Source organism: Malus domestica, chromosome 15 (genome assembly GCF_042453785.1).
Source record: "Malus domestica chromosome 15, GDT2T_hap1".
NCBI lineage: Eukaryota > Viridiplantae > Streptophyta > Magnoliopsida > Rosales > Rosaceae > Malus > Malus domestica.
Window position 1 is genome coordinate 17,848,772 of NC_091675.1, and position 13,891 is coordinate 17,862,662.

General features: G+C 38.8%; 2 protein-coding genes across 5 annotated transcripts; one reads left to right on the forward strand and one right to left on the reverse strand.

The window, feature by feature from the left end:
• Positions 1 to 3,855: 3,855 nt before the first annotated feature.
• LOC103400913 (20 kDa chaperonin, chloroplastic-like) lies at positions 3,856 to 6,074 on the forward strand. Its single transcript, XM_008339604.4, has 6 exons — positions 3,856 to 4,114; positions 4,243 to 4,415; positions 4,845 to 5,024; positions 5,143 to 5,298; positions 5,540 to 5,617; positions 5,727 to 6,074. Exons 2-6 carry the CDS (start codon positions 4,245 to 4,247, stop codon positions 5,898 to 5,900), a joined length of 759 nt encoding a protein of 252 aa, XP_008337826.1. The 5' UTR covers positions 3,856 to 4,114; positions 4,243 to 4,244; the 3' UTR covers positions 5,901 to 6,074.
• Positions 6,075 to 6,370: 296 nt separating this feature from the next.
• LOC103400912 (auxin response factor 19-like) lies at positions 6,371 to 13,143 on the reverse strand. 4 transcript variants are annotated; one of them, XM_008339602.4, is made up of 13 exons: positions 12,389 to 13,143; positions 11,578 to 11,693; positions 11,398 to 11,493; positions 11,210 to 11,266; positions 10,947 to 11,102; positions 10,770 to 10,854; positions 10,535 to 10,625; positions 10,283 to 10,447; positions 9,988 to 10,183; positions 9,634 to 9,772; positions 7,511 to 9,447; positions 7,022 to 7,212; positions 6,371 to 6,930 (listed from the first exon to the last, which is right to left on the reverse strand). In XM_008339602.4, the coding sequence occupies exons 1-13, from the start codon at positions 12,429 to 12,431 to the stop codon at positions 6,750 to 6,752; spliced, it is 3,453 nt and encodes a 1,150-aa protein (XP_008337824.3). In that variant the 5' UTR covers positions 12,432 to 13,143; the 3' UTR covers positions 6,371 to 6,749. The 4 variants fall into 4 exon arrangements, with proteins under 4 accessions (XP_008337824.3, XP_070670067.1, XP_070670065.1 ...); XM_070813966.1 differs by having other exon boundaries at positions 11,592 to 11,690; positions 12,389 to 13,121; XM_070813964.1 differs by having other exon boundaries at positions 11,578 to 11,690; positions 12,389 to 13,121.
• Positions 13,144 to 13,891: the final 748 nt, after the last annotated feature.

Below are 13,891 nucleotides of genomic sequence, written 5' to 3' on the forward strand. Positions count from 1 at the left end.
CGATTCGGGTCTAATTCGCGCTCAAGCGATCGTAACGAGTACTAAATAATTACGATAATGAGAAAATTAAATTAAAGCCGAATAACCATGTCCATGTAACTTTTCCCACAAGGGCATAAATGTCAATTTACACACTCTGGAAGAAAATTATATGAGAAATTAGGGACAAGTCTTCACAAAAAGTGTTCATCGTTACACATAACAACAATGCTTATGACCTAAAGCATTTCATACGAAAAACAGTCTCACACTAGTAAAGTCCAAGTACCAAGTTCAACAATATAAATAACAGATCAACGACATATTTGCATTTAAATAGAAATTATAATTATCCACTATGTACACATGCTTCATTGTTTGTTTTAAACATTAAGGGTGCGTTTATTGCGTCGGACTATCTCGGACTAGATTAGCTTTGGGGACTAAGCTGGACTGGCTTAGACTAAACTAAGTTAGACTAACTTAATGAAGCGTTTGGTGTAGTGTCGGACTAAGAACTAAAAGCAATAACAAATTCTAATATTATATTATTTAATTCACTAATAATTATTATTTTATATTATTAATTCAGGTTTATTATTATTTTATTCCTACTTTTGTCTATATTTTTCCTCTCTAGAAACCTCCGTAGTGCTTTCCTATTTCTTTTCTGTTCATTTCCCTCACTCTTCATAATTTTGCTCCGTCCTTTCCCTCTTTTTCCTCCCCACTCCCTCTGTTTCTCCCGAAGTTTCTCTATCCTAATCCCTTTTTTTCTTTGTCCCTCTCCCTTTTCATCTCCACCTTTTTCTTCCTATTTTTCTTCGTTCATCTCCCTTGTTTCTTTTTCTAATTTTTCTAAGACGCAATTGACAAATCAGAACCCATATCAAAGTTTGAGTCATATGGGTACTCATCGTTCTGCTTCTCCGGCGTCAATGACGAAGGTCCGCGATTAGGCAGTCTGGAGTGCATGTGTAATTAGAACAGCTCTTGTGCATGTGTGAATGGACGACTGCTGTGCGTTTCATACGCACATCGATTTTGTTTTTGTTTTGTTTTTTTTTCTTTTTTGGTATCGAATTTTGGGTTTGGATCTGGTTTTGAGAATGGAAAGAGTGCATAATTTTTTTTCCTTTTTTGTTTTCAAATTTGGAGGGATTTAGGTTTGAAAATGGTATATGAGGGGCGAAGCAGAGCATAGTTGGTAAATGGGATTTGGGTTTCGAATTTTGCGAGGAACAAGTAGGAAGAGGAGGGGGCAAAGCAAGGAGTTGGTCTTAGCAATCCAGTCGATTTCGGGGGGTCTCGCGAAGACACTCTAGCGAAGCCGTTAGTCTTGGTTAGTCGAGGCGAGTCTCATTAAAGCTTGTCCTAGCGTGGAACAAACACGGCACTGCAGTCCCGCCTAATCTAATCCAGTCTAGTGAATGCTAGCAAGTGCAATCAAACGCACCCTAATAAAATCTATAATTGAGGGCCCAAATGCGTCGTCGCGAACCTAAGCATATGAAAATGATATTAAATCAAGATTCAAAAAGATTATTCAGACCGCCACTTAGTACTACGGTCTAGTGGTATTCTTTTTCATTTGTAAGTGAAATGTCTTATGTTTGATTTTCACCAAAGGCGAATTTGAACCACATTATTGTTAGGCCATTATGAGGCTAGGTCTACATCCTCTCCTTAATATAGATAATATTGTTTGTTCAAAAACAATGAAAACATAAAAAATAAAAAATAAAATTCCTTAGACCAAATAGGTACATTTATACGGTTAGCACGCCAGAAAGTTGATTCAACAACTGGAGTTAGTGCAGCCAATACAATTTCAACTACGCGTCACCGCGGAACAAACCTTAACTTAAATGGATAACCTACAACCGTGCTGACCCAAGCTCGCCTATGGCATGCAATATTAGGTCTTTGGGATCGCGTCATCTAGGGCTAAAACCTCAGCTGATCCGAAGATTCCCAACCCCACGCATGTGCATGCATCTAAAACCTCAGCTCATCCGAAGTTCCATGCATGATGCATGTCTCTTCACTGTGCTTTGTCTCCTTCTAATCTCTCTAGTTAGGGGGTCTGAATTTGTTCCATTTTTCTCTTCCATCATCTACGTAAACATTGGTTTAATTGGCTTTTTCTCAACGAGAGTTGTCCAATTAGACAGTTCTGGAAGAGCTTAATTTCATGAAGCGATATTACCTCAATTGAATCACGCATTGTTATCTAAAATAGTTAAAACGCATTTTTGTGCGTAATTGACTTTGAAAACCTCGTATGTTCCTTAACATAGATCATTTCTCTTATAGGCCGGTTCATAACTATTTGTTTTTTGGTTTTTTATTTTTTCTGCTTAAGATATGATGAAAGTATATCAGAGAAATGAAGAAACAGATGGGAGAGAAAGAAAGAAATAAAAGAAGAATAAATGAAAACAAAATCGTAAAAATAAAAACAACTCAAACCAGATTTTCGTTTTGGTTTTTAATGTTCATTCTGTGTTTTTCTCTTCACATTCTTTTACATTTCTATGACCATCCGCTATCCATTATTTTACTTTTGTTTTTCTTCTCTGTTATTAAAAACAATTATATTGACAATCAATAGTGGTCAGCTAGCTAATTAGCACCCGATTCATGAATTTATGATCATCTAACTCCTTAAGCCGCCCACCTGGAATTAATCTATATCCCGGGGTGTGACTTGGATGCACCTACGTACCTGCAAGTCATGTGTCAAGATTTTAGAGAAATAAGCTACAGGTCATAGTTAATTTACCTTGATTTTTTTTTTAATTTGTATCTAATTATTTCCACAAGGTAGATGTAAGAGTTTTATTTGACTATTAAGTGTAAACGTACATTGTAGGTCATATTTAATTTTGTCAAGTTTCTGATGTGGAATTCTTATATTCTTCAACAATTAACATGTACGTGCTATATATTCCAGGAAAAAGAACTCAGGATTTCAAAACTGACTGAGTCGAATAAATGCTTAAAGAGAAGAATGATAGATTTAGAGTTAATAAATTAATCCGAATATATGAAACATTTTTTTTAATAATTTAGAAAGTGAGCATGTAGTTTCAAACTCAGAATACACGAGTAGAAATCTAACATAATATCCACTAGAATATTAGACCGCATGTAATATATGAAACATGTAATTGGCATTGAATGTGGGAACGTAAGAGTTGGGCGCTTGAATTCTAGCATTAATTAATTTAAATTGCGGGTGGGTTATAAAAATAAGGCCAAATTTTTTTTGTAGTATCTGTGATGGTAGGTTATTTTCGAATTGGCCCCCGTAGTAAAAGAAATTAATAATTGTACACCTATGATGGAGTCCATTAGCAATCTTGGTCCAAATCAAAACATTCACCCCAAGTTTGTCAAAAGGTTACATATGCCCCTCCCATGCAAAGGACAAAAGTATCCCTTTATACTATTGACTGCCATAACCAATGACAAATCGGCACATGATCATGAAATTTTTGTTTGTGCACTATTATTTTGAGAATCCACATGAATGGATTGGAACTCATTTATTTAATGATATGATAAAAAACTCTAGGATCGAACTGGCAATAATAATTTACCAAGTTAATTTTGGTTGATTTGCCCCCCCTTATGTTACCGAAAAAAAAAGTGGTAGAAAGCAATGCATCTGGTGCCAATTCGATTCCCACCGTTCTCCATCCGCATAACAACTAACAGCTTAACTCACTAACACTATCGTTCGTGTAAATAAAATAAATAACAGACTACACAAATAAGCATATGGCCATATGGCCCAATCACAAATCTACTTAGCTACATAGAGAGAGGCCTGGCCACTTATGAGTCCATTTGGGTACTTGGAAAGCCCATGTTTCCAGAAGCCTCTAGGTTGCACATTCGGGCGGGTACCGTCGACCCACCCAAATTAAAGAGGCGCCCGAACCACAACTGCAACCAAAGGAGAGGGACAAAAAACGGAGTTCTAGAAGCGTCTTCTATCATCTGATAAAACCCAAAATCCTGCAGCCTGCAGACACTCTAGGGTTTTATCTTCTTCACTCTACTAAGCCACTAACCTCCTCCTCCTCCTCCTCCTCCTCCCACACTCGCCGCCCTCCAAATTCAATAGGTAGCCCCCTTTCCTTCGTCAATTCAATCATATTTGTCTGCGTTTTGTTCATTTGGGCATTTCTGTACGATTTTGTTTCATTTTTTTAATGGTGAATTGATGAATTTTATTTGGGTAATTTGTCGTAGAAATGGCAGCAGCCCAACTGACAGCATCGTCGATCTCGGCCAGGAGTTTGGCTTCGTTTGAAGGGCTCAGACCTTCAAACCTCAAGTTCGGGTCGCCGGCAGGAGTATCACTTGTCAGCCACCGCTCCTTCCGCGGCCTCGCCGTCAAGGCCGCCACCACCGTCGCTCCCAAGGTTGTTACTTTTGCTTTTATCATTTCTTTTGTGGGTAAAATTTGGTTGCTTTGGGCAATTTTGCTATATTTATGTGTAGTTTTGTGATGATAATGATTTGAATAATAAATATGAATAAATTTGAACTTTAATCTCTACCCTTTTCATTATATCCACTGAAGATTTGCTATTTGATACTGGTTTTGGTTATTGGGTATGTATCATAGGACCCGAAAACATGTTCTGAATAGGGTTTCTAACTGTTTTTACCACTTTAGGTTTCGTTGTTTTCAAGTTTAGGATGCCAATTAAACTGAAAGAGTGTTTGTGTCGTGGAATTCTTGTTTGTTGCTCTGGTTGTTTGATAAAGTTAGCTCCTTTGTTGAAGTTGTTGATTCCATGCTATTAGTAGGTTATCTGATGTTAATGGGTTCTGATTCGATTTTGCAGTACACTTCAATTAAGCCTTTGGGCGACAGAGTGCTTGTGAAGATCAAAACAGTGGAAGAGAAAACCGGCGGTGGAATTTTGCTTCCAACTACAGCGCAGACAAAGCCTCAAGGAGGTGAGGTTGTTGCTGTCGGAGAGGGTAAAACAATTGGGAAGACAAAAGTGGGCATCAGCGTCGAGGTTGTGATATCTACCACATAAATCCTCTTTAGCTAAGATATCTACCACATAATCCTCTTTAGCTACGATGAATCACTGTTTAGGTTTCCCTGTTTACTGAATGCTTTTCGTGTCACAGACTGGTGCTGAAGTTGTATATTCCAAGTATGCTGGGACAGAGGTGGAGTTCAATGGTGCGAAGCATCTTATACTCAAGGATGATGACATAATCGGTATTCTTGAAACAGAAGATGTGAAGGATCTCAAGCCTCTGAATGATAGAGTCCTAATCAAGGTTTGTTGCCCTTTGAAATGTTCAAGAGTCAGTTGTTGAAGCAAATCATAAATTGGGAGGCTTCTCATTAACTCTTTATTGTCTCATCCTTACAATTGTACATCCAGTGTCACGCTACTAATTGTCAGTTTATTATGTTCTTTTCCATACTCTCTAATACGGGCGTATTGGCTACTATGCGTTTTCCTGTATGTTTGAACCAAAGAACATGATTTTCTTTCCCCTTTGTTCAATCATGCAGGTAGCTGAGGCCGAGGAAAAGACCTCGGGAGGTTTGTTGCTGACAGAGGCAAGCAAGGAGAAGCCCTCCATTGGCACGGTAAGGGGTTAATGATATTTTTATCGTAGCTCAAGGCATTGCTGCTATTGTGGATATGGTTTTTGGGCTCTGAGATATTGCGGTTCACATCCTTCTTTCGATGTAACAGGTGATTGCTGTCGGACCCGGTACTGTTGACGAGGAAGGAAACAGGAAACCACTATCCATTTCGCAGGGAAGCACAGTTTTGTACTCCAAGTATGCAGGAAATGACTTCAAGGGCAAAGATGGTTCGGAGTACATAACTTTGAGAGCTTCAGATGTCATCGCCATACTTTCTTAGTCGTCGAATTAGATGAGCTCAAGTTGTATTTTTGAAATATCTGGCAGAGCTTCTTGAAAACATTTCTGAATCTGATTACATAGATTTGATGGCTTCCAACTCCCCTTTTCTGTACTTTTGAATGTAAAATGATTGCGTTTGAAACAATTTCGTTAGCAACTATATTTTCACATATGACCTTGGATGAAGCCCCATTTTTCAGAACTGAATCTTTTGGTTAAAGTTTCTAGCTTTCATGTACCAAAGCTTCTAGCTTTCACCGGAAAATCGTTCCTCCGCCGTCGGTTTCGGTGTTTCATAAGAGGTGCTTCTCTGTGATCGAAAAATGAATCATAAAAATCCTGGGTCCATTACATCTATTACGAGTTATAACTAGAGTTGTATATCTAGTTATATATTCCATCTCTTCGATTCCTCTATATCGAACGAATACTTTACAAATGAGTAGGAAATTGAATGTCGAATCGGTCTCAAAGAAGGAAAGGTCATATTATACATTTCACCGCGCCATACCGCACCAAAAATCTCACTTATGAAGCTACACATCAACAATAATATATGCAAGGATTACGACTAAGTCACTGTAGAGTGTTAGAGATATTTTTGAGCTCCTACTGACCTGCTATTGGAAATTAAAGGAACTCAATTCGCCAAACCCGTGGAATCAGTAGTTTTCACACCGAACGGACAACGAACAATTTTATCCCTCAATGATTGGAGAGACTCCAGTTCTGATCGTTGTATCAGTATCGCACGAGAGGGATTCCGCTCACATGGATTACAGCTCACAGTTGCAAACCAGATTGAATTTCATCTGCCGAAGACTTGATCATTTCACCATTTGAACCCTTACCGATTAAACGAGGCTGCAGAGTTATCATCATACTGAGGTCTCCATGCATTTCCACTGTCAGTTCCGCTAGAAGCTTGATTGGGGACTGGAATGTTGCCGAGATCTCCATCCAAGCTCATCTGCCGTACTTCAACGGATGACAATATCTTTATACTCTGAACACAGCTCACAAACTCCCTGAAAGCAATTATAGAATGGATGTTTGAGAAAGAGCGAATGGAAAGGCAAAAGGGTTTGCTATTTTCTGTTGCAGGGTTCTTGAACTTACTCCCATGGATCATCGCCAACAAGAAGAATGTCATTTTCATGATCCACATATACAAGTTTCCAGTCCGTCCTGTGTGGATCTTCTAGTTGCCCTTCAATCCCGAACATGCGGGCAAGATCATGCCGGAGTTCATCATAGCCTTTATAACGGGTGACATCAATGCATCTTCCCACAGATCCACGCTTTTGAACCTGAAATTGTTAAGTTCAGTATTATGCAAAGGTTAGGCAAAAGTTTGGCAAAGGTATTTTGAGGAGAAAATGAAATTATATATTACTACATGACATTTGACTTTGACAATTGTCGTTAAAACAACAAAAACCTAATGTAATCAAAGTCATAATAATATCACTATATATTAGCTGACTCTCTGAAACTGCAAACGAAGTTTCCTCCAGTTGTAGCCTAGTCGGTTTACAAATTTCAAGACAAAAATGCACCTCAACTTCAAAAGGAACAAACCAATGATGATTCAGTATAGCGACAAACCTTTGTATATGTTCTCATTCGTTGAGCCTGGTTTGCCCACAATCCGTTGCCTAAAACTCCAGTATCAGTTATGGGAATGTCACTTGAGCACCCAGTTTTGAAAGGTAAGTTTGGTGCCCCAAATGACTGAGAGCTGATTGCAGCAGTGGATAACTCTATCTCAATATCTCTTGGTGTCCCGCCATAATTAGACAGTAAGTTCTGAAGATCTTTTTGAGAGTCATATCCCCTTGACAACAAAGTGTCCGGTGCCAATCCATCAATATTAGCGGAAAATGGAAGACTGCTCCGAGGATTCGATTGAACATCACCATCCAAACAGAAGGTGGGGAGTGCATAGTTCTGATGGATTGTGCTAGCATCCAGACAATATGATGTTCCAGATGATGAAGCTTCTAACTGATCCGTGATTGTACCTTTATATTTTATCTGGTCTGGCCCTTTTGAGCTGGGCAGCTCATTTTTTATCCGAATATCAGACTTGCTCTGAAGCTCCTGAACCAAATTATGAGCAGGTTCTGCCACTGAATCCCCCAACAACATGGCGGTTCCTTGCTGATTCCTGTTCGAGTATTTTGATGGGGACATCTGGCAGTTATTGGTAGAAGGGGAGGTTGAACATGATGGACCATCGCCTTCTGTAAGACCAGAATGGCTTCTGATTGCTGTAAGTGGCTTGTGCTGGTTCTGGGGCTGGATAGATGGCATATGATGAGACTGCATGACCGAAGGAGCTGCAAAGTTGTTCAGAAGTCTGTCCGTTGAGAAGCTGTTACCACTTAGCTGTTGCTGATGATGCTGAGTCATAGGCAACTGTTGTAACTGCTGGTTTTGTTGGTGGGCCAGCTGCTGCTGTAAGAGTTGAGGCTGCAAAAGTGAGCTTGATGGGGAGAGTAACTGCGGCTGCTGCTGTTGCTGAAATTTCTGTAGCAACTGTAATTGGAGTTGTTGCTCAGAGATGCCCTGCTGAGATGATTGCTGTACTTGCGGCTGCTGCTGTACTTTCTGTGACATGTTCTGTTGCAAGAATTGCTGTGGGGACGGTTGCAATTGTGACACCTGCTGCTGCCTTTGTAAGACGCCTGGTTGCGGTTCCAGTTGCTGCTGCTGGAGCTGTGAGTTTTGTTGTCCAGTTGGCACCTGAAATGAATTCTTACTAGAAGAATGGACGGCTTGCTGGGATTGGGTATTCCCTGTTAGTAATTGCTGCTGTTGATGTTGGGAGAACATAACTGGTTGTTGCAAATTTTGGCCCGGGACCTGGTTAGGAGCAACAGAGCCGTTATTTACCGGATTCGGCTGAGATAATTGTTGTTGCTGGTGCTGTTGACGTTGCGGTTGCTGTTGGTGCAGCTGCTGATGCTGCAGCAGGTTTTGAGGGTCTTGCTGTTGTTGAGGCTCCCGCTGCTGCTGATGGGAGTAATTCTGGAGCTGTTGGTTCGTTGGTGTCTGCAATAATTGCTGCAGCTGCTGCTGGGGGTGATTTTGCTGATGTTGGTTCGCTGAAGAATTCAATAATTGATGCAGCTGCTGCTGTTGGGGGTTACTTTGCTGCTGTTGGCTCATAGGATTATGCATCAATTGCTGCAGCTGCTGCTGTTGGGCCCATGTCACATTCGGCTGCTGCATTTGGCTAGCTTGGTTTTGTGGAGCTGATTTATTTGACTGGAGACCGGGTGCAGACAGCACCGGGGCTTGAAAGTTCAATAACTTGGATGGATCATCTGTACCAAGGTTATTTTGCAGGCCGGTTGGAGGGACCATGGATGGGAAAAATCCAGACTGAGAAGCTGAAAACTGATTATTTTGTTGCATGTTCATCCACTGCATCAAACTCAAACCAGGGAAAACCGAGCTTGGGGAATTCTTCATGCCAAATTCATCTCCAAGCCAAGGCATGGCTCTCTTGAAAGCATTCTCTATGTCAGATTCATCATCTACAAAATGCAGTTCCAAGGTTACAAACAGATAGGCAGGATTCACGTGGACATACAAAAAAACGTTTGTGTGATTCCATCAACAAAGCTTTTCAAGCTAACCTTTTAAAAAATTTCTTTACAAGTTAATGGACTTTGAAGATTTTAGACTCTAAAGAGCCTAGCTAACTTGTCAATATGGTTTACCTGGCATCCCTGGTTGTTTGGGAAACTTGGGTCTGAAAAATGGAGGAGGGCATATGTAGAAAGGAGTCACAACAGGCTCGATTTCCCAAATTGAAACTCGGCTAGGCCGGTCACCTGCTGTTGATTCATCCCATCCAACCTATAAAAAGTATATAAGTTTCAATTTCTGGTTAAGCTTAAGTGCATGTCAAAAATGCCTAGAAAATTTCGACTAAAATTTGTATCTGGAAATGGGAGCCACAAAATCAACTCTCAGCAGAAATAAAGAATGAGACCAATCCAGTGTCACTTAAACATAGACCTACACAAAAGTTATGCAATCTTGACTAAATCCTATGAAATGCTAACCAATACCTGAAGATTGCGCCATTGTGAACCTTTCCATCGAACAGGATCCAAATCACTGATGCCAGTGATTGTGCCCATGTATCTGCGTACTCCTGCCTCTTCAGTCTCAAACATCATTCTGAATCGCATGCCAAGTGAAACTTGGGTATACATCGCTTTATTGTACTTGGCTAAAGGTACCACAAATTCAGAAGGGCTTGCCCTTTAAGACCAAATAATTATTGTCAGAACCAATCAAATAACAATTACAGATGACATTTCCTAAAGACCAACAAGAAAAACCTAAACATCCTAGTGTTACCTTGGGTTGTAAAATATGGTAAACGGGCTGTTATTTGCAGCAGCATGAGCTGCGGCTGCAAGAATGCCGATATGCATGCTATCACTGGATATGACTGATGAACAGATAGCTGGCTGCTGTCTATTAGCACGCCTTATGCCCAAGAGAAGCTGAGATTTTTCATCCCTGCATACAACCAGATTGTTCTAACTCGATAACCAAAGGAACTAAATCGGGCTGAATCATTCATCTAATTGACCACATCTTTCATACCTTATAAAAAGAACAGAATCTCCGGCAAAGAGTCTTTTTGTGCTAACGAAAATACTCCAACCTGTAGTCAGCAGGTGCCTTTTCGGTTGGCCTGAAATGAAATTGCTACACAGTTAGAATGAAAATTCAGAAATTTGCATCTCAACGTCTAATAAGAAAAACAAAAAACAGAAACAAGTTATACTTTATGGGGAAGGAAGAGAACAATAGGAGAATGTTTTAAAGAGGGAAATACCTCGATAGATATGTCTGAATGTCCACGCACTATCATGCAAATCTTTTGCAACAAGCTCCTGAGCAGGCGGTTGCATCGAAAAATCCTATCAAAGATCATTGCTTCTAGTTACCACAAGTGTACACCGGCTTTTTGATATTTTCGTATTAAAATGTAAAGTTTCAAATTTGTACATACTAGAGGTGGGAAGATCTTCTCAGCTGCTCGACGAGGTACAGAAAATCCACCATGAGTGCTTGTGTCACTAGCTGTAAGAGTTTTGCAGAAAAACTCAGCAGGTTGCTTACTTTGCTTGAGCCCCATGTCGGATGCCAGTAATGCTTCCTTCTCATACTGCCGGACAGATATTCAAACAATTTTGCAAGTAAGGGAACACGATTATATGTGAAAAGGGAAGCAGTAAAGTATTGCTTAATTCACAAAAAGAATGGCTGGCCTACTTTGTTTACTGGTTGGAGAGTCATTTGTGCATAGACCTCATCTGTTTCGGTATCAGCCTGTGCATTAAAATGAATAAAGAGACACATGAATAATCTATCTAAAATCAATCATGTTACAGAAAATACAAAATTTTACGTTCGTAAATTAAACTTCATCATTCTAAAGTAGCTGTGTGGAACTGTCATACATGCAATGTCACATTGTGAAGCATGCATATCAATTTTGACGGAAGGTTGGGGTAGTTCGGTATGAAATCAGTCTCCTTTTGCATTGATGCTGCAACCTGAAAAATAGTTATGAAAATTCCATCAGAAACCAGAATCTCGGGAAAAGTATTGCTTCTTTACAGATATAGAGAAAGACGCACTTGCTCGCTGTGACCTTGAGGGAAGTACACCACAAGACTTCCAACTGGAGGCAAAGAAACCAATGGCCCAGCACAAGCATGCCATAACTCTGAATTAATTCTCTTCTGTTCTCCTGCTGCAGACCAAACAAAACTTTATCAGCGTTGAAGAGAACTCAAAACTCGTGACACGATAATTAAATGTGAAGTGATAAACTTCTCAAAACAAATTTGTTTCCTATGAGATCATGGCATAAAATATCTGAAAATTAACAAATCGTACAGTATTTTCATCTTTCAGCCACAATAACCAAATTATCCGTAAGAGATTAGAAGAACACAAGATCTGTTGTGTTAAAAAATAAAATTTATTTCAAAAGTGGTCCAATTTATGTTTAAGAACAGTAAATCATTCATGTAACAAGACTTTTCTTAGAAATATTACATATTCCTTTGGGAAGTGATCAATTCATATACTGAATTTATGAGTAGAAATCGTATGAAATGAAATCAAAGAATGAAAAATTCAAATCCATACACTGAATTTATGGGAAGTGATCAAACTCATATACTGAATTTGTTAAGTGATAAACTTCTCCAAACAGATTTGTTTCCTATGTTATATGGCACAAAAAATTGCTAACAGAAACAGATTCAATCAAAGTTGTAAACTATAACCAGAAAACAAACCCCCAACCATAAAAGTACTTCCACTTTCTGCAGAAAACGAAGTCCCTCAGAGCATTTTAAAAGCATAAAATTAAGCTAAATCACAGAAATTAATAGACAACCAAACATAAGACTAGATTTGCCAAAATTCATGAAGCCTCACCTTCCCCAGAATTTTCCATAAACCCATTTGTGGGAACCTTCATGTTTAATATTTGAATGATTTTTCTCACAGAAATTCAAACTCTTGCTCTTCTACCTGCAGCTCATTACCCAGAAATTGCAGTTGCAGTACAACTTGTTCCAGAAAGCAAAGAGTTTCAAGAACAACCACCACTTTCAATTCACAACCTTCTCCAATTCACATTGAACCCAGATAACTAATTCCTTTACCAATCTCAAAAATGCTACAAGATTCTGACTTTTTTCTAATTTCACCAAATTTGAAGAAACCCATCATTGCCCTTTTCAAAACCAGACAGCTCAAATCTCAGCAAACCACTCTCAATTCCCAATCAAGTTCACCAACCAAATAACCAAAACACACCCAGAAAACAAAATATACAACTGCTGAAAAAACTAAGCAAACTGGAACCTGGGTTATTTGAATATACTCCCAAAACGAAATGGGTTAAAATAATCACACAAAGCCAAGGACTTTGTGCTTTTTCTTTCGGTTCAAGCCTTTTTTTTCTTGGGTTATTGGAGTTCTTGTTTAAGGAATCGGTGAAAGAAAAGGAAACTAAAGTGTCGCCGGGAAACCAGAGAGGGAGCAAAGCAAGCAAACAATGCTCGGACAGCTTTTTTTATTACTTTATGAAATCAACAGCCCGACATGAAATAGACTTAAGCAAAAGCAAAGCAGAGCATTCACTCTCTGCTTCTCACTCAAACAGTATCTCTTCAAACTTGGTTAAAAAACAAAACAAAAATAACAATATAAAAAACAGAGATTAAGTTAATTAAACACCATTATTGATTATTGATGGATCGTATTCATTAGCGTGTGTTATGCTCTCCGCAGACAATGATTAATTATATTCCCCAACCAGTCCCTCTGTCCCCACCTCCTTTTTATATAAATAATCAAATTCACCTCATATTCATGTTAAATTCATATTTTCTCTTGGTTGTTTTCCTAAACAATATATGCTAAGGTCGCTTGATTTATTGATGGGTTTTTATCACAAATGATTTTTAATGTTTTTGAAACTTTTCGCTTCGGATTTTACATTAGCATGCTAATAAAAGTTTTGACAAACTTTGATAGCAAAAACTTATTTATTTGCGAAGCACAACATGAAAACGATATTGATCAATTTTTATGTAAGAAACCAAAGTAAAGTGTTTCAGAAACATCATGGACCATTTGCAATAAGAATCTTTATTTATTAAATATATTCACTAAATGATACGTTGATCTACGTACATGAAGGAAACTTGACTCGATCCAAAACTTATAAGCAATGTCTTGTGTGTGATGGTAGTCGCGTGGCAGTTGAAGGCACCATTATTAATTCGCTAAATTATAACATATACAAGCATTAATATTGTAACTTATAGTAAATCATGAAAGGGGATAAATTTTACCTTACATGTAAAACGTCACTCCATGCATTATATAAGTTTAGTGAATTACTAACACGACGTTGTTATTGTCTGATAA

Bases quoted from the DNA above. Each gene is read 5' to 3' on its own strand.
- LOC103400913 (XM_008339604.4), top strand. From the start codon at position 4,245: ATGGCAGCAGCCCAACTGACAGCATCGTCGATCTCGGCCAGGAGTTTG. The intron at 5,299-5,539 runs GTTTGTTGCCCT...TCAATCATGCAG, and splicing joins ATGATAGAGTCCTAATCAAG to GTAGCTGAGGCCGAGGAAAA. The intron at 5,618-5,726 runs GTAAGGGGTTAA...TCGATGTAACAG, and splicing joins AGAAGCCCTCCATTGGCACG to GTGATTGCTGTCGGACCCGG.
- LOC103400912 (XM_008339602.4), bottom strand. From the start codon at position 12,431: ATGAAGGTTCCCACAAATGGGTTTATGGAAAATTCTGGGGAAG. The intron at 11,267-11,397 runs GTATGACAGTTC...TTTAATGCACAG, and splicing joins TTCACAATGTGACATTGCAT to GCTGATACCGAAACAGATGA. The intron at 10,855-10,946 runs GTATGTACAAAT...GATCTTTGATAG, and splicing joins AGAAGATCTTCCCACCTCTA to GATTTTTCGATGCAACCGCC.